At 43.1% G+C, this 19953-nt stretch overlaps 1 protein-coding gene across 9 annotated transcripts in view; it reads left to right on the top strand.

The window, feature by feature from the left end:
* RALGAPA2 (Ral GTPase activating protein catalytic subunit alpha 2) overlaps positions 1-19953 on the top strand; it is a 203734-nt gene that overhangs the window by 111014 nt on the left and 72767 nt on the right. For all 9 annotated transcript variants that reach the window (XR_013989159.1, XM_081015117.1, XM_081015123.1 and 6 more), the window contains 5 exons: positions 961-1144; positions 5616-6387; positions 15001-15072; positions 18036-18159; positions 19342-19497. Coding sequence is in view for 8 of the 9 variants with exons in the window: in XM_081015117.1 (XP_080871243.1) it covers positions 961-1144; positions 5616-6387; positions 15001-15072; positions 18036-18159; positions 19342-19497 (1308 nt within the window). In the remaining variant the exon portion in view is untranslated. The remainder of the gene's footprint in view (positions 1-960; positions 1145-5615; positions 6388-15000; positions 15073-18035; positions 18160-19341; positions 19498-19953) is intronic.

Genomic DNA, 19953 nt, shown 5'->3' with positions numbered 1-19953 from the left:
TGAGGTAAACCAGGTGCGGCGTTTGAGTGGCAGAGCCGCCGCCGCTTGGCCTCTTCCTCCCATCGCCATCGCCGGGAGTCTCAGCTTCGCAGCAGGTTCCAACTTCACGACATGGGCCAGATTTAGGACCCAGGTGGGCCTGATCCGGCCTGGGGCCATAGTTTGCCGACCCCTGTATTAAGTGATACTGAAATGCTTTTAAATAAATAATATGGTGTTGGGTGATTGTAACGTCAGTCTGCAGCTGCGAAAAAAGAATTGGGAGCAGTGTTCCCAATTATTTCTTTGGAGCCCCAGATTCAATTCAGTGTGGTTGGAAAAGAAGGATTGAGAGTGCAGTCTTCTGCAGCAGCTTTGGCTTGAACTGCACCATGGCTGATGTCATATACGACATCAGACACAGAAAAGATGGGCTTGGTGACCAACCTCTGATGCCTAGAGGTTTTCCACTATTGCTTGGTTCAGACATGGCTGAAGCAGAATAGACCTAGATCCTGAAAAAGTGGCATCCTGCTGTGATGACATTATTCAGGACAAAATGTTGGGCATGCCATCCCTAATGCAATTGTCATTTCATTTGAACCAGGAATCAAGTGAACTATCTGAGACTATTCATGCTTTAGAGCCTGCTTCAGGCACAAAGAGAATGGAAGTGTACGGTCTTGGCCCCTGTGATTAGCAGACAGCATAAGGTCTTGCATTTGACCTGGCTCAATGTCAGTGTTAGGGGCCTGGCATGCCTTTGTCGGGCCAAGAGACCAGTACCTTCTGTCTGCTTCACTTCAACTTCTAGTTGAAGCTCCCAAGAACAAGTATTTATTTGTCACATTTATTTTTTTTAATGTTTGTGGTACCATTGGAGGAGTTTTGGATATGGCCAACGCGCAACCTACTGAACAACAGTTTAGTGTAGTATTTTCTGTTACAATCTATTTCTCATTTTCTTTTTGCTTTTTCCAGGTCCTGCATAGTTGTGTTCATGGCTCAAACACATATACACAGCAAAGTCATTACCTTTTAAGCCTTGCAGACCTCTCTAGTGATATCTATGATCCATTTTTGCCACTTGGAAATGTTAGGAATTCTGAACCCATGCAGTTTCAGTCTTCTGCGGATCTGAGCAACTTACTCACTGTTGCTGAAGGTAATAAATACTTTGAAGTAAGTTGAATAAGGTGGGAAGAATGGTGCAGCAATAAGCCTAAACTGTAAAACGTTTAAAAACATTTAAAACAATGGAGCTAAAACCATAAAACTGGAGGGTTTGATTAATGCTGCCATTGTCGTCACCCTCTTGAATCCAGGATCTACTTTGAAGAACAAGAAGACATTTTAGCTTTAATACATTAAGAGACAGTTCTAGAGAGCTGTCTCTGAGAAAAGTGGGTGTTTTGCAAGAACTTTTATCTAGCTACAACACATTTACTATTTAGCCTACGCTATTAAGATATCAGAAGGTCCATAGCTAGATGGAGGTAGCTTGGATGAGCAGGAGACGTCACTTGTGCATGGTATCTCCACCTGATTGCCTCTATCACTACAGCACTTTACCCCACACTCCAGGCGTTCTGGGGAGGAATGCTTATTTGGAGATACCAGGGAAGTTACCTGGAGCAGGAACCGGCAAGCCACTCCAGTATCCCTGCCAAGAAAACTCCATGGACAAAGACAACAGGCATATAAAAGTTATGTCGCTGGAAGATGAGCCCCTCAGGTCGGAAGGCGTTCAACATGCTACTGAGGAAGAGCGGAGGACAAGTACAAGTAGATTCAGAGCTGATGAAGCGGCTGAGCCAAAGCCGAAAGGACGCTCAGTTGTGGATATGTCTGGAAGCGAAAGGAAAGTCCAATGCTGTAAAGAAAAATATTGCATAGGAACCTGGAATGTAAGATCCATGAACCTGGGTAAGTTGGATGTGGTCAAAAATGAGATGGCAAGAATAAATATTGACATCCTGGGCATCAGTGAACTAAAATGGACGGGAATGGGTGAATTCAGTTTGGATGACCATCATATCTACTACTGTGGGCAAGAATCCCGAAAAAGAAATGGAGTGGCCCTCATAGTCAGCAAAAGAGTGGCGAAAGCTGTACTGGGATGCAATCTCAAAAATGATAGAATGATCTCGATACGAATCCAAGGCAGACCTTTTAACATCACAGTAATCCAAGTTTATGCACCAACCACTGGTGCCGAAGAAGCTGAAATTGACCAATTCTATGAAAACTTACAACACCTTATAGAAATGACACCTAAGAAGGATGTTCTTCTCATTATAGGGGATTGGAATGCTAAAGTAGGGAGTCAAGAGATAAAAGGAACAACTGGCAAGTTTGGCCTTGGAATTCAAAACGAAGCAGGGCAAAGGCTAATAGAGTTCTGCCAAGAGAACAAGCTGGTCATCACAAACACGCTTTTCCAACAACACAAGAGACGACTCTACACATGGACATCACCAGATGGGCAGCATCGAAATCAGATTGATTATATTCTCTGCAGCCAAAGATGGAGAAGCTCTATACAGTCAGCAAAAACAAGACCTGGAGCTGACTGTGGCTCAGATCATCAGCTTCTTATAGCAAATTCAAGCTTAAACTGAAGAAAGTAGGAAAAACCACTGGGCCGGTAAGATACAATCTAAATCAAATCCCTTATGAATACACAGTGGAAGCAAGGAACAGGTTCAAGGATTTAGATTTGGTGGACAGAGTGCCTGAAGAACTATGGATGGAGGCTCGTAACATTATACAGGAGGCAGCAACGAAAACCATCCCAATGAAAAGGAAATGCAAGAAAGCAAAGTGGCTGTCCAACGAGGCCTTACAAATAGCGGGGGAAAGAAGGCAAGCAAAATGCGAGGGAGATAGTGAAAGATACAGGAAATTGAATGCAGGTTTCCAAAAAATAGCAAGAAGAGACAAGAAGGCCTTCTTAAATGAGCAATGCAAAGAAATAGAGAAAAACAGTAGAATGGGAAAAACCAGAGATCTGTTCAAGAAAATTGGAGATATGAAAGGAACATTTCATACAAAGATTACCATAATAAAGGACAAAAGTGGTAAGGACCTAACAGAAGCAGAAGACATCAAGAAGAGGTGGCAAGAATACACAGAGGAATTATACCACAAATATATGGATGTCTCGTACACCCCAGGATGTCTTGTACACCCCAAGTAGTGCGGTTGCTGACCTTGAGCCAGACATCCTGGAGAGTGAAGTCAAATGGGCCTTAGAAAGCACTGCAAATAACAAGGCCAGTAGAAGTGATGATATTCCAGCTGAACTATTTAAAATTTTAAAAGATGATGCTGTTAAGGTGCTATACTCAATATGCCAACAAGTGCGGAAAACTCATCAGTGGCCAGAGGATTGGAGAAGATCAGTCTACATCCCAATTCCAAAGAAGGGCAGTGCCAAAGAATGCTCCAACTACCGCACAATTGCACTCATTTCACACGCTAGCAAGGTTATGCTTAAAATTCTACAAGGCAGGCTTAAGCAGTATGTGGACCGAGAACTCCCAGAAGTGCAAGCTGGATTTCAAAGGGGCAGAGGAACGAGAGACCAAATTGCAAATATGTGCTGGATTATGGAGAAAGCTAGAGAGTTCCAGAAAGACATCTACTTCTGCTTCATTGACTATGCAAAAGCCTTTGACTGTGTCGACCACAGCAAACTATGGCAAGTTCTTAAAGAAATGGGAGTGCCTGATCACCTCATCTGTCTCCTGAGAAATCTCTATGTGGGACAAGAAGCTACAGTTAGAACTGGATATGGAACAACTGATTGGTTCAAAATTGGGAAAGGAGTACGGCAAGGCTGTATATTGTCTCCCTGCTTATTTAACTTATATGCAGAATTCATCATGCGAAAGGCTGGGCTGGATGAATCCCAAGCCGGAATTAAGATCGCCGGAAGAAATATCATCATCATCAATCTTTATTACGGTCCAGAGACCCAACAAAACATTACAAATTAATACAGAGCTCATACAGTCTACCTCCAAGTTAATCAAGCACTTTCTTTGGAATATAGGGCTCGTTTGTTCTTGCAACCACCGATAAAAACTTTGCCACTGCCAACGTTCTAGCTTTTGTCCGGTCTTCCAGTAGGAGCCTGACATAGTGAGCCTCTGACTTTCCCGGGAAAGGCACCAGCAAAGGGTAGTATCAGTTCAGCCCTGGCCTGCTCATACTTCGCACAATGTAACAAAATATTATCTATGGAATCGATGTCTTGAGCACACGAGCAAAGTCTGTCCTGGTAGGGAACTCCTCTCAACCTACCATCCAGCACTGCAGAGGGGAAGACATTCAGTCTGGCTTTGGTGAAAAGCCTTCGATAGTTAGGTACTGTTAGGTTTTTGATGTAAGATGTTAACTCAAAGACATACCCATATTAAACTCCAGCTGCCAGCGGACTACAGACTGCGTGTGACCGAGATCGCAAGTCACTGTGTGCATTGTCCCATAATCTTTGCTTTAAAAGAAATATCAACAACCTCAGATATGCAGATGACACAACCTTGATGGCAGAAAGTGAGGAGGAATTAAAGAACCTTTTAATGAGGATGAAAGAGGAGAGTGCAAAATATGGTCTGAAGCTCAACATCAAAAAAACGAAGATCATGGCCACTGGTCCCATCACCTCCTGGCAAATAGAAGGGGAAGAAATGGAGGCAGTGAGAGATTTTACTTTTTTGGGCTCCATGATCACTGCAGATGGTGACAGCAGTCACGAAATTAAAAGACGCCTGCTTCTTGGGAGAAAAGCAATGATAAACCTAGACAGCATCTTAAAAAGCAGAGACATCACCTTGCCAACAAAGGTCCGTATAGTTAAAGCTATGGTTTTCCCAGTAGTGATGTATGGAAGTGAGAGCTGGACCATAAAGAAGGCTGATCGCTGAAGAATTGATGCTTTTGAATTATGGTGCTGGAGGAGACTCTTGAGAGTTCCATGGACTGCAAGAAGATCAAACCTATCCATTCTTAACGAAATCAGCCCTGGGTGCTCACTGGAAGGACAGATCGTGAAGCTGAGGCTCCAATACTTTGGCCACCTCATGAGAAGAGAAGACTCCCTGCAAAAGACCCTGATGTTGGGAAAGATGGAGGGCACAAGGAGAAGGGGACGACAGAGGACGAGATGGTTAGACAGTGTCCTCGAAGCTACCAGCATGAGTTTGACCAAACTGCGGGAGGCAGTGGAAGACAGGAGTGCCTGGTGTGCTCTGGTCCATGGGGTCACGAAGAGTCGGACACGACTAAACAACAACAAACAACAACAATGATAATAAATTACTATTTATCAATTTATTGGAGTACATTCCTGATTCTTCATTTGCATCACTGGCTTAATATTCAACCAGTGAGTAAATAAGCTAATCACTATCCTCAAATATATTAGGAATAGGTCTTTCTCTACTTTCAAGACTGCAGATGATGTGCTTTTAGATCGTTCTAGTATTGCTCCTAAAATTTGTGCTGATTGACTCCAAATCAGAGTATGCATCATCCCCCAAATTTCAGAGCCATATATAAACATGATTTACCTTGATCTTTGTGCATATTTTAGTTGGCTTATTTTGCTTATTTATTTTTATTACTTTCAGAGAGGAGGAGGAGGAGTTTGGAATTAATACCTTTGACTGCACGAATGATAATGGCACATCTAGTAAACAATTTGAGCCATTATCCCCTGAATGGAGGACCTGCTGTTCTTCACAGCCTTATTAGTGAGAATCACAACAACTCATATGTGGACTCTTCAGAACTGTCTTCTGAAGTTTTCAGAAGCCCAAATTTACAACTGTTTGTATTTAATGACAGTACTCTTATATCTTATCTTCAAATTCCTTCTGAAAAGGAGATAGACAATGAACCAGCAGCAGCATTCTCAGAAGTAAGAGTAATTGTTAGAGATATCTCAGGGAAGTATTCATGGGATGGAAGGCTGATGCATGGACCATTAGCTGGTAGTCTACCAAATCAAAATAAAAGAATATCCACTGCAGTTTTGGACAATCATAAGCAGAACTTTGAGCCTCCAATGGACTTCATTCAAATATATGAAGGAGAAGATGCTCTTGATAAATTGCTGGAGAGGATTGGCAATAGTAGTCCTGAGTGCCTTTTACATCCGCAACTAAAATTGAATGAGCCATCGCCATCGCCATATGTCATGAACCATGACCAAGAGAAAAATATACTAGAAGCAATAATGCAGCAGAGTTGCATAGAAAATGAGTATGCGCATGGATGCAGTTTCAATCTCAGTATGAAAGTTGAAAGTCAAAAGGCACCAAGACCTGCCCAGCTCCAAGCGCCATTTCATTTATGTAGGCTCTTGCTAAATGACTTGGGAATGAATTCTTGGGACAAAAGGTAAGTAGGGTTTTAGATTACTGTTATTATTAGAAATAATACTATCTTTCCATCCAAATGGAAGTCCCCATTTTCAGAAAAGCACCTCTACCCAGTGGAAAACAGAAAATCTTTTGAAAGGGAGGGTGCTTCTGGGCTCCCAGACTGGCCAGATTTGCAGAGATTCTTTTAATTCTCTGTGGTTAATTTTTTCTAACTTCTTTCCTCTTTTCTCTTGTTTTATTTCTTTCTTCCTTTTTCATCTTCACTTCTGGCTCCCAAGCCATGGATATTAGGAAAAAGAAATATGATTAGGGAGAGTGAGAGTTGGCTTAATAGAAAGCATTTACAGTGGTGCCTCGCAAGACGAAATTAATTCGTTCCGCGAGTTTTTTCGTCCAGCGAATTTTTCGTCTCGCGAAGCACGAAATCCCATAGGAATGCATTGAAATCCAATTAATGCGTTCCTATGGTCAAAAAAAGTCCAAACAAAGCCAAATTTGGTACAACAAGAGTTTATTAACTGCTCTTTAAAGTCACACATACTGTAAAGAGCATTTCAAAAATTGAAGGAACAATAAATTAAGTTTCTAAACATGACAGGAAAAACATTTAAAAATCAAAAAAGGGTACATTACATTTTCTAAGACTCTGGGGGACCACTCGAAGAAGGTTCCTCTTCCACTCTTTGCTTCTTGCTGAAGAACCTGTCCATGGTCTGCTGCTTCATCCGCCTTTTCAGCACCTCCCTGAAAGAAGACATGACCCTTGTATCAAAAGTGTTCGCAAGGTCACGTGTCGCGTGCTTGTCAGGGTGGTTCCGCTCTGCAAAAGCCTGCACATCCTTCCACTTCAGGCAAATGTCCCTCAGTTCTTTGGAGGACAGCCGTCCCTCAGTTGCTTCCTCCTCTTCCAGCGAGGCCTGCTCCTGCACAGCCTATGCCTGCAGTTCGACCAGCTCCTGGGTGGTCAGCTCGTGGTCGTGCTCCTCCACCAGCTCACTGACGTCCTCCTCTGTGACCTCCAGGCCCATGGTCCTCCCCAAGGCAACAATGTCCTGCACCACTGTTGACTCTGGTGCATCAGAGTCACTTGGTGCCACACAGTCCAGCCACAGGCTGCGCCAAGCGCAATTCAAATTTCTCTGGCTGATCCCTTTCCAGGCCGTGGTGATCATCTTCAAGCAGGTGACGATGTCGAAGTGGTCCTTCCAGAATTCCCGCAGGGTGATGGTGGTGCAATCAGTCACCTCGAAGCATCGCCTGAAAAGCTCCTTGGTGTAGAGTTTTTTGAAATTGGCGATGACCTGCTGATCCATCGGCTGGAGCAGTGGCGTGGTGTTAGGCGGCAGGAACATGATGTTGATGAAGCTGAACTCCTCCAACAAGTCCTCTTCAAGGCCTTTAGGATGAGCAGGAGCATTGTCCATCAGAAGCAAAGCCTTCAGCGGCAGGTCGTTGTTCAGCAGGTACTGTTTGACAGCAGGGCCAAAAGCAAGATTGACCCAGTCCACAAACAGCACACGTGTGACCCAAGCCTTACTGTTGGATCGCCACATGACACTCAGCTGCTCCTTGTCGACCTTGTGTTTCTTGAAGGCCCGTGGGTTCTCTGAGTGGTACACCAGCAGGGGCTTGATCTTCAGGTCGCCGCTTGCGTTGGCACAGAAGAGCAGGGTCAGACGGTCCTTCATGGGCTTGTGGCCAGGCAACTGGGCCTCCTCCTGTGTGATGAAAGTCCTTTTGGGCATCCTCTTCCAAAACAGCCCGGTCTCGTCGCAGTTGAAGACCTGCTGTGGAACGTAGCCCTCCGTCTTCACAACCTCCAGGAACTCCAAGGCAAAGTCTTCAGCCACAGGAACATCGGAACTGGCAGCCTCTCCATGCCTGACCACACTGTGGATTCCAGATCTCGTCTTGAACCGGTCAAACCAGCCTCTGCTTGCCTTGAAGACTTCTGGCTCGCCTGAGGTTCCTGGCTTTTCCCGGATGAGGTCTGCGTGCAAGGCCTTGGCCTTCTCACAAATGACAGCCTCAGTCACTGTGTCCCCTGCACACTGCTTCTCTTCTATCCAGATGAGGAGCAACTTCTCGACCTCCTCCAGAACAGCTGGGCGGTTCTTCACGATCCTGGTGACTCCCTTGGCTGCATCAGTCGCAAGGATCTTCTCCCTCATCTTCAGGATGGTGCCGATGGTCGATGGGTTCCTGCCGTACTCCCTGGCGAGGTCCGTCACACGCATTCCACCGTCGTGCTTCCGGATGATCTCCTTCTTCATTTCCAGCGTCACCTTCTCCTTCTTCCTCTCGCCGGCCTCTGCAGCAGCAGTCTTCTTGGGTCCCATGGCAGCACAGCTCCTAGCTTCGTAAACTCAGAAAAGAAAAAAAAATCAGTGATTCAGACCCAAAAAATTCAAAAGCACCCAGCCAGCCACCACACAGGAATTCAAACCCTGAACCAAGTCCTTGAATTCCAAGCACCCAACCCAAAATCCAAAAACCCCAAAAAAAGTTTTAAAAGTTTAACTTAACTTACGAAATGGCTGCAAATCACCAAAGTCTTCAAAATCCTCAAATGGCTGCAAAAGAAGTTTTGGAAAAGCTTTAAAAATCACCAAAGTCTTCAAAAACCTCAACTGTTCCCCCAGCCACCCACCCACCACACAGAAATTGCAAACCCCTCCCCAACTGTTGCAAACCCCTCCCCAACTGTTGCAAACCCCTCCTCAACTGTCCCCCCAGCCACCCACCACACAGAAATTCAAACTCAGAAAAAGAATTTTGAAAAAAAAAACATGGCCCAATGGTCACAGAAAATCATAAAAATTAAAAAAAAACCACACAAGCTCCCAGATTCTTGCAAACCCCTCCTCAACTGTCCCCCCAGCCACCCACCACACAGAAATTCAAACTCAGAATTTTTTTTTTTTGAAAAAAAACAACATGGCCCAATGGTCACAGAAAATCATAAAAATTCAAAAAAACCCACACAAACTCCCAGATTCTTGCAAACCCCTCCTGAACTGTCCCCCCAGCCAATAAATGTTGGAAATGCAAAGAAAATGAAGGAACCTTTTTCCACCTTTGGTGGACGTGCCCAAAGATCAAGGCCTTCTGGGAAATGATATATAATGAACTAAAAAAGGTATTGAAATACACTTTCATGAAGAAACCAGAGGCCTTCCTCTTGGGCATGGTCGGCCAATTGGTGCGAAGGGAAGATAGGAATTTTTTTATGTATGCGACAGCAGCGGCAAGAATACTTATTGGGAAATACTGGAAGACACAAGAATTGCCTACCCGAGAAGAATGGCAGAGGAAAGTGATGGACTATATGGAACTGGCTGAGATGACCGGCAGAATTCGAGATCAGGAAGAAGGGTTGATGGAAGAAGACTGGAAAAAAATTAAAATATATCTTCAGAAACACTGTAATATAAAAGAATGTTAGAAAAAGGTTGGAGAAGAATATTAGACCGTATTGGCAGACAGGGTATAATGGAATAAGTAAATATGAAGTGTAAAATGAGGATAGTGGAGAATTAAATATTTTCGAATGTTAAAATAAGTAAAAGAAAAGAAGGTTAGAAGGATTTGCTGGAGATACGATTTAAACTAGAATACAAAGCAGGGAGGTGAGAGGAAGTCATGGAAACAAGTAAAAGGGAAAAAGGTTGTAATGGTCTAATTTGATTTTTGTTATTTTTTACTGTGATTTTTTGTCTTTCTTATTTCTTTTTTACTGTCTGTTTTTTGTAAGAGGTGTGTGGTTTGTTTTTTCTATATTTTTTGTAACTTTAAAACTGGAATAAATATTCTTTAAAAAAAAAAAAAATGAACTGTCCCCCCAGCCACCCACCACACAGAAATTCAAACTCAGAATTTTTTTGTTTTTTTTAAAAAACAACATGGCCCAATGGTCACAGAAAATCGTAAAAATTCAAAAAACCCCCACACAAACTCCCAGATTCTTGCAAACCCCTCCTCAACTGTCCCCCCACCCACCCACCACACAGAAATTCAAACCCAGAATTTTTAAATTTTTTTTTTTAAAGTGCCCCAATGGTCACAGAAAATCATAAAAATGCAGAAAAAAACCACACAAGCTCCCAGATTCTTGCAAACCTCTCCCCAACACCAAGTCCTTGAATTCCAAACACCCCAACCCAAAATCCAACCCCCCCAAAAAAAAGTTTTAAAAGTTTAACTTACCAAACAGCTGCAAAAGAAGTTTTGGAAAAGCTTCAAAAATCAGCAAAGTCCTCAAAAACCTCAGAAAAGGCTACCACACCGCGTGCAGTGTGTTGCTCCTCGAAGTCAAGTCGCAACTGCACCTCTTCCAGCAATGCACCCTGGGTATTAACGGTTTTACGAAAAAGGAAACAAACTTGCAAGACGTTTTCATCTTGCGAAGCAAGCCCATAGGGAAATTCGTCTTGCGAAGCGCATCGAAAAACAGAAAACCCTTTCGTCTAGCGAGTTTTCCGTCTTGCGAGGCATTCGTCTTGCGGGGCACCACTGTATCTTAACCATTTGGGAAAGAAACAGACAATTTTTCCAAAAAGTCTCCCACCTACAGCTTTCTAGATTTTTTTACTACCTAGTACAATCAGTATGGATTGACCCCAAAAAAGGGACAGGGCAATTAATAAGCCAACAAGAAAGAATCTACCTAAAAAACTAATGGATTGCTTCCTTAAGATTGAGTGTTTAGGCTTAGGCCACAGACTCAGATTTATGTGCAGGAGGTAGTTGGAGCCTGAGAGTGATGTCCCTGTCTACATATCTTGTATTGCCATGCTGGTTTCAACAGTTCACTGTTAGTGGGACTGGGGGCAGTGGCGGAGGAACCCTCTCCGGCACCTGGGACGGGGCAGCCCGTACGGACTGCGCATGTGTGGCATCCCGCGCATGCGCACTCCGTACGGAATGCCGCACATGCGCAATCCGTACAGGCTGCTGCTTGCACTGCATCCATACAGGCTGCCGCACCCCGTACAGATGCCGTGCAAGCGGCATCCCATACGGACTGCGCGACATCCTGTACAGTTGCCATGTGAGAGGCAGCCCATATGAATGGCACACGAGAGTGGCCTCTCTACAGCTGGGGAGAGGCAGGGGCCATCTTGTCACCCAGACCCACCCCCATAGTGGCACCTGGGTCGGCCCACCCCCTCTGTCCCCCCTTCCTACACCCCTGACTCGGGGTTAAGGGGTAGTTGCTTTGACAGGTCATTCTGGGAGTCTCCTTCCCCTAGTCAAGTTAGAAGATGACTGGCTTTGACAAAGAAGAGATGCTTCCTTATAGCTGAAACTTGTCCTGTGGCCTCATTTGGGAACAGGAATGTACAATAAGTAAGGAAACCCTTGACAATTGCCAGATTCCGGTCACCCTGATTTTTCTTCAGGAACCCAGCTATGTGTGATGCCTGCTCGTTTTTCATTGTAACAAATTGCTGAGAGGCAGCTGTGATATTCTGCTGCAACAAAACCAACAGTTTTGTGGTGTCTGAAATACTACCATGTTTATTAAAAACCATCTTTGTACCCAGCCATCATGGCCAATTATTGCCCAGTCTCAAATCTTCCATTTGGATCCCTTCCAATCAGGGTTCAGGCCTCGTCATGCGACTGAAACCACTTTGGTCATGCTGGTCAGTGATCTCCAGCAGGCTAGGGACAAAGGTGGAAGCTATTTCCTAGTTCTGCTGGATCTTTCAACAGCTTTTGATACCATTGACCACGGTATCCTTCTGGACCGTTGGGGGGGGTTGGGAGCTGGGGGCACTTTTCTACAGTGATTCCGTTCCTTCCTCCTGGGCCATGTCCGGGAAGTGGTGTTGGGAGGGGAGTGTTCAGACCCCTGGACTCTCACTTGTGGGGTGCCTCAGGGTTCTGTCCTCTCCCCCATGCTTTTCAACATCTACACGCAGCCTCTGGGAGAGATCATCAGGGGGTTTGGGCTGGGTGTTCATCAGTATGCGGATGATACCCAGCTCTACCTCTCTTTCAAATCGGAACCAGTAAAGGTGGTGAATGTCCTGTGTGAGTGCCTGGAGGCGGTTGGAGGATGGATGGCAGCTAATGGATTGAAGCTGAATCCTGACAAGACAGAAGTATTGTTTCTGGGGGACAGGGAGCGGGCAGGTGTGGGGGACTCCCTGGTCCTGAATGGGGTAACTGTGATCCTGAAGGACCAGGTATGCAGCCTGGGAGTCATTTTGGACTCACAGCTGTCCATAGAGGCGCAAGTGAATTTTGTGTCCAGGGCAGCTGTCTACCAGCTCCATCTGGTACGCAGGCTGAGACCCCACCTGCCTGCAGACTGTCTCGCCAGAGTGGTGCATGCTCTAGTTATCTCCTGCTTGGACTACTGCAATGCGCTCTACGTAGGGCTACCTTTGAAGGTGACTTGGAAACTACTACTACTACTAATAATAATAATAACTACTAGTACAGCGGGGGTCCCACACTGTGGTCCACACACTGCCAGTGGTCCACAGGATATATGTGTCAGCATCGCCCTAGAGCCAGTGCGCCAACTGGACTCATGCACCTCAACCCCGACTGGGCTAGGCGAGCTGGGTAGCACCGCCAGAGACCTCCTTTTCCCACAGGAACAGGTCACAGTGCTGTGGACTCACAGCTTAGAGCTGAGAGCACCGGATTCACTGTCTCAATAATACAGTCGTTGCGCAGCAGAGTTTTGCAGAGTCTTGCAGAGTATAAACCACTCGGAGAGCAGCTCTGTAAAATATCTTCCTTTTATTCTATAACTACAACTATGATACAAAGCTATATACAGAGCTGAATATTCTAAGCATAAATCAATGCTACACTGAGAGTCTGCAGCTGCTCTTAGCAGCAATCTTATCTCTAGGATCTCCAACACTCTCACTCTCTCCGATACACTGACTGACTGACTCTCTCTCACACACACAGATATGTTGCTGGGCAGAATAAGTAGATAGGCAGGACACGCCTTCTCCTCTCTGGAGAGTCAGCAGAGACCATCAGGAGATGATCAGGAGATTCTTGGGTATGGGAGGGGTGAAATCTCCTCAATATGCAGGTGGTCTGCAGCGTGTCTGTAAAGAACAGCAGGAACAGCCACTGTGAACGGAGGGAGGAGGGAGCAGTGGCTGTTCTATCTATCAAGTGTGAAAGAGAGCAAGAGGAAGAAAGAGGAGCCCACTTGTAAGGAGTTGACAGGATTAGCAGTCAGAAAGAGGAAACAGTAAAAAAGAGTCAAGAGATGGGACAACTGAAACACAAATGCAAAGCCCCTTTTCTGTGCATAGTAGTTGCACTCAACTGTTGTTGTTACTTTATAATAAACACTGCCCAGGTTTGCACTCCAGGGAGGTCACCTCAGTGCTGTTAATGCAGCAGTTTGACTTCATCCCTGGAGGCACACGCCATTGTCTCTCAAGACTCTTGGATGCCAACAACATTATTTATTTATATCCCGCCTTTTCCCTTACAGGGATTCAAGGCGGCTTACAAATAAAATAGAAATAGCTTAAAACTGTGACTTTTTATCGTGCCAGATAAACTCACTAATAAGCTATTGCCATTCTTTTGTGTCTTTTCCCTGATGGGAGGCTAGAATTAGCCTTGATAAAATATTTGCTTCTGGTAATGGAAATACATCGCCAAAAAAAGAACAAATTTTCCCATCCTTTCATGTTTTTCTTCATGCATTATTAAGCTTGAAAGGAGTAGAGAGATTTAGTAGCATAATTGGAAGCTGGCATTAGGAAGTTAAATTTATCCAAATAAATGAAATGAAAATTGATAGAATAAAATTTATCAATAAAATACAATATATAAGAAATAAAAAAGCAATAAAAATACAATTAAAAATCATACAGCAGCTAGCACAACACATTACAATTGCTACAACAGGCAGAAAAATAATCGGTCTGTCAAGACTTGGCAATATTCAAGTAGTCTTTGAGAAGAAAAGTTTGTGAATCACTGGACTAGGGTCTCTAGTTAATAAAAGCATATGCCATTATACCGTTGTTTGTTTTTAATGCACCGCAAGACTCTTTGTTAGTATTGTTCTGTGTTTCTCAAATGCCATTTGACTCAAGAGATCTCCCCACCATTCCCCAGTCAGAAAACTGTTTTCCCATGCCTTTGCAAAGGAAAGTAAGGGGGGTAGGGAATGATTTGGAAAGATCTGGTTTCAACTTTGCCATATTTTCAGTTGGAATTTTGTGGGATGGGGTTATATTCTACTTTGAAAAGGGAAAGATGACATATTTATAGTTGCATACAAATAGTAGAGGGATTGAGAACTTACTGGTCAATCAAGCGCTCCTCATACTTGCATGGCACAGCAGGACTCTGTTTCACCCAAGTAATCTGGATTCTGTATTCTGAGTGATTCCCAGGAGATAGTAGTGGATTGGGAAATGGATTTGGAATGATGGGTTACTGGCAGGTGGAGGAAACAACAATTCAAACTTCAGGCTTTTTATTGTAATAAATATATTGATATTTTCAAAATTATGTAATGTAAAGGCTTTTATAATTTTCCCTGTTGGTTACTCAAGAGATTTCTGGAAATTATAATGTTTATGTATCGTGGAGCTTTCCCACCATAACATGTTCCATATATCCGTAGAAAAAGCTTTCATCTACTGAAGAAAAATTCTAAATTGTTGAGAGAGCTGAAAAACTTGGACTCGAGGCAATGGTGAGTTAAGTTTTTAGCTAGGCAACTACTAATGGATACATTTACAGAATGAGGTCCAGTTTATTATTTCATGTTTATGGAAAACTGAAATGTGTTAGGTTTCTTTTTATTTAAATATTATATGTTGTTGTAGCTGGTCCAATTTAAATAGGAATTGTAAGTGGGTATTTTTGAAGAAATTCCGTATTAGAACACATTTGATCCTTAAACAATTTTGGATTGGCTTCAAGTACTAAATTTGTGGGGGGTCTAAATTTTAACTTTGACTCAGTTTGTTGAAAAAGTATGAAGAAAAGCTTAAGATGTAGAATTTGGGGCGTAAACTAAGTGTAAACTAGAGCTCTCCAAGCAGTATTTTGGCCCAGGGTCAACAGCATGATGCCCATGAAGCCTCTAAAATTCATAAGCACCAACCTGGTACCTGCGAATCCTTTCCGTGGTGTCCATGAAGCCTCTAAAATCCCCTGCTTCCTTCATCATGAGATGAGGAGGGGTTTTTTTTCCTGTCTTGAAAAGTACATAGAGCTGAAGAAGGAAGTTGGAAGAATGATACTCTTTCCCACTTCCTCTTTCAGCTCTTTTTCAAGGCTCAGATTAATTCTCTTGAATCTGATTTTGACATAAATCTCTTGGGAAAGCACACTGTATATGTGTGCGCTTTCACTCTAAAGCTCACTGGCAGGGCATCCGCTTTCCTAAATAAGGTCCCAGGTTGAATCCCCAGCAACTCCAGGCAGGACTGGAAAAAGATTCCCTACCTGAAATCCTGTAGAGTTTCTGCCTGTCAGTGTAGACAGTTCTGAGCTACATAAACCAATGGTCTGCAGTGGAATAAGGTGGCTTAGTAAGTTCCTATGTTCTAGTCTTTCTGTCATTTGAAGAGAGGGTGATCCAGGACAGGGCGCAGTAAGTGACCAGGACTGGTGGCTCCCATTTGCACTCAAAAATCCTATTTTGGTCAATTTAGGGTGCAAAGATCTAATTGAGAATTAAGCAGTACCAAATATGAATTTGGTGAGGTAGATGTTTTCTAAAATAAAGGAACAAAAGGAGTCTTGGCAATAATTAGTAGCATATTATTCCATAATAAAGATTCACTACATACATAATATAAAAGCCAGATTTAAATAGAGGGCAGAAATGGGAAAACAATTTGATTACAATTGAAGACTTCAGATGTAAGTAGCACACTGTTGTTTAGGCACCTCCTTCAGTATATGCACTCAAAAATTGTAGCATGTTGCAGCATATGCCAATAGCTGCATCTTTGCTAAGTTGACTATCCAATTCTTGGTAACCCATTTTATGTAGCTTCTTAACCATTACATTGCATTTGCCTACAATGTGGGTGCTATTGACTCCTTGTGGAGCCTATCTTAGCAGAACCCTTCTTGTAGACCTTTGGCTGACTTCCTTTGCATTATTATCTGCTACATCTCTTATTCAGAAAGTTTGGTCCTGGGCCCAACTGCACATAGGAACTGCATCACTCTTGTGAGTAAGGAGGCCAGATTGTGGCTCTCTGGCAGTTTCTAAGAATGAAATATATTTTTTCTGCTTTTATGAATATCATTGATTTACTATTTTATTTGATAATATTCAGTTAAGATTTACTCAGAGTGGACTAATTAAAATTAATGTGCCTAGCTTATATGCGTTAATTAATTTCAGTGAGTCTACCCTGGGTAAAATTTAGTTAAATACCATACACTGTATTCTTTAAATGATCTTAAAATATGGTGCACGCAGGCGGCATTTGCACACCACACAAAACCAAGGTTAAAAAGATGTACCTGATGGGGAACGAGTTGCAGCAAACCTTTGCCACATGTGCTCCAAATTGCCCCTCTTCCCACTATTTGGCCTTGAGGTGGATTTTGGCAGCATTTCCATTTCCATCCTTCTTGGCATGTTGTGTTGTCTGGACCAGGGACTTGAGAGTCTGGACCTAACTTGAGAGTTTAAACAAGCCAGGTTTATTGGCTGTTTTAGAAATTGACTGCAGCTAGAGAGAAGTCACAATCGCTGGTCCAATCAACACGACAAGCCAAGATTTAAGACAGCGGAGATTGGGGCACATGAGTAGAATAGAGGGAAGGGGGGTGTGCAGTGTGGTTCCTTCCTAGGCCTGCATGTGTCACTAAATTATGGATTAGCATTACATGCAGATGCAGCCAAAGAGAGAGAGTTTTCGTTTTAGAGTGATTTGTGCAAATCGCTGTATGTGAAAGTTGGGCATGGTCAGCCGGCCACCATTATACTTTTATCTCAGTTTATTTCACTAGAGTTCACTCCTATTTTCATTGGTAGTTGCAGCTGAAAATCCATACTTTACTCTTTTGTAAGCCTGATGCATATAAGTATTTATTTTTAAGTGTTTTAATTTCACTGCCATGTTTTATATCACTTCAGTGTTTATCACCCTGGACTCCTTTGAGAAAGATGAGATAAAAATTTAATAAATAAAAATACAGTACTGCAAGACACCAGGGCCAAGCGGAATGTTCAGAGTGATTTTTTTTTATTTAAAAATGGCTCAAAATTTGGAGTGTCATGGTGAAGAGGGTAAAATTTGGGTGTGGGGAGGATGGTAGGTGGCACATGGTATGAGTATCTTGTGAGGGGATGTTTCTGCCTCTGGCAGCGGAGCTCTTATCAGCAGCCACTCTTTTATCTCTGAATTCCCTGGAAGTAGTGTTGTTCAAAAGCATTTCAGGAAAGAAAAGGCTGCTGCCACTTTCCCCCAACCCTGTGTCTAGGCCATTCAGGTGGGAAAGCGGAAGCTACCAACTCCACCATTGCTGTGGGTAAGTTCACTTTCCCCTGAAAATCATTCAAAAACATTTTAGCGTGACCCTACTTCATATCACATGTCATTTTCAGAATATTCACATATTTACAAAAATCAATGTTAATAGTTTCATTTATGGTTGCTTTGGGTTTTTTGTTATTTCCAATTGCAGCCGGGAAACTCACAAGATTGCAGTATTTTACATTGCTGAAGGACAGGAAGATAAATGTTCAATATTGTCCAATTCAAAAGGAAGCCAAGCATATGAAGAGTTTGTTGCTGGTCTTGGCTGGGAGGTAATTATTAGCCAAATATTTAATTTTGAAGTGATAAAATCAGTGTCAGGCCATGAATTAATTGCCATATTTGAAGCAATGTAGCAACTTCTCAACTGTCTGGCAGTTGCCCACTTATTCTTGCAATGCACGGCTTGCAGGGCCAGTGGCAGACTTGAAGTAGAGCCTAAACAAACATGCCAGGGACCAGAGGCACTGACCTGGGCCCCAGATTGTGAGAACCCAGTGGCCCTTGTGCTGGAAGTTGGGCTCCATGCTTGGCCGCCACAGCAGCTGGGTGGGGGCCTCCGCCGCAGGGCCTCCATTGGGGCTGCAGGTGGGCTTCCACAAGTGTGGCTGTGGCAGGCCTCAGCGGGGCCTCATGGTGGAGGCCTTGGCCTGGTTGTTGCGGCAGGGGTGGGGGGGCAAGCAGGCGGTGGAGCACACATCTTCCGGAGGGGGGCTCCTCTTCCCCCTCAACATTGGGTGGGGGGCTTGGCCCCCTGCTTAAAAAGATTGTGGAGGCCAAGGTTCCTGTGAAGATGGCTCCTATGCCAGGTCCTGACACCAGGTCCTGACACATGACAGCTTGGCTCTCTTACTGGAACATGGGAAGTGGCTTGTTGGATGACATATTTTGAACTGCGGCTTCTGTGATAAAGAGGTCTGGAGGCAGCTGATGTGTGAGAGATTCTATTCTGTTGCATTTATGATTTCTGTTTCGGGGGAAATGTTACTTATTATTAAGCTGCATCAATGCTCATGGTGCTTTACAGAGTAGCATTAAACAACGCAGGCCATTGCTCTGCAGGGACTAAAATGTAAACTATAGTTGCTGAAGTCAGCTTCAGAAGTGAACTTCATGTTACGCACTCTATTATTGAGATCACTGAAAGATACAATTGTATGATTTTTAGACACAAGAAAAACACAAAAATGATTCAATTTCAGAGGCTATCTTTGTCAAACAGTTCAATGAAAGACTAAGAAACTTTTTTTAATAATGTATTTTTGAGAAGTTAAGTGTTTATAAAAATACTACATTTTAATATGCAGCAAACAATACCTCTATCTCCAGTGTTAGAATTGTCACTAAATGTAAATTCTAAACCTATTTGCATGGAGATGCCCCATTAGTTTAATTGGAATTTCTTAGGATTGCAGATTGAGAGTAAATTCTTTGTTTTTACTTGATTAATTAAGGTTGATCTTTCAACTCACTGTGGATTTATGGGGGGCCTTCAGCGTAATGGCAGCACAGGCCAAACGGCACCATATTATGCTACATCTACTGCAGAAGTGATTTTCCATGTTTCTACACGAATGCCCTCTGATTCAGATGACTCACTGACCAAAAAGGTAAGCATAGAACTAAAAGTCCTACAATATAGTGCTCATTTAAATATATTTGCTGTGGATCATGTGGACAGGGAAATTTTCAAATGTTTTATGCAGAACTTGAATTGCACAGAATTTGGTTCAGAACTTAAATAAAATGGCATACTTCGGAGGTGCTTGCTTGCTTAATTTCATTTCTATACCACTTCATATTTTTAAGAAAAAATCTCAAAGCAGTTTACAACAACATTAAAACATCAAATAAAACAATCCAGAGTAAAACATTACTGAAGATAATATAACAAATATAAAGTATACATTCAAACCAACATAATTAACAAGAAACTAAAATATTATCTTAAACATTTCAAATGAAAGCATTACTAAAGGAAGTCAAATACAAAATGCACATTTAAAACAGTGTAATTGACAACAGGATAACGTATTATCAACAGCATAGAACATAACTGCTGCTGT

Source organism: Podarcis pityusensis (genome assembly GCF_964106645.2).
Source record: "Podarcis pityusensis genome assembly, chromosome: 7".
Classification (NCBI taxonomy): Eukaryota; Metazoa; Chordata; class Lepidosauria; order Squamata; family Lacertidae; genus Podarcis; species Podarcis pityusensis.
The sequence above is the reverse complement of the archived record's forward strand: the minus strand, read 5'-3'. Positions and strand labels throughout refer to the sequence as shown.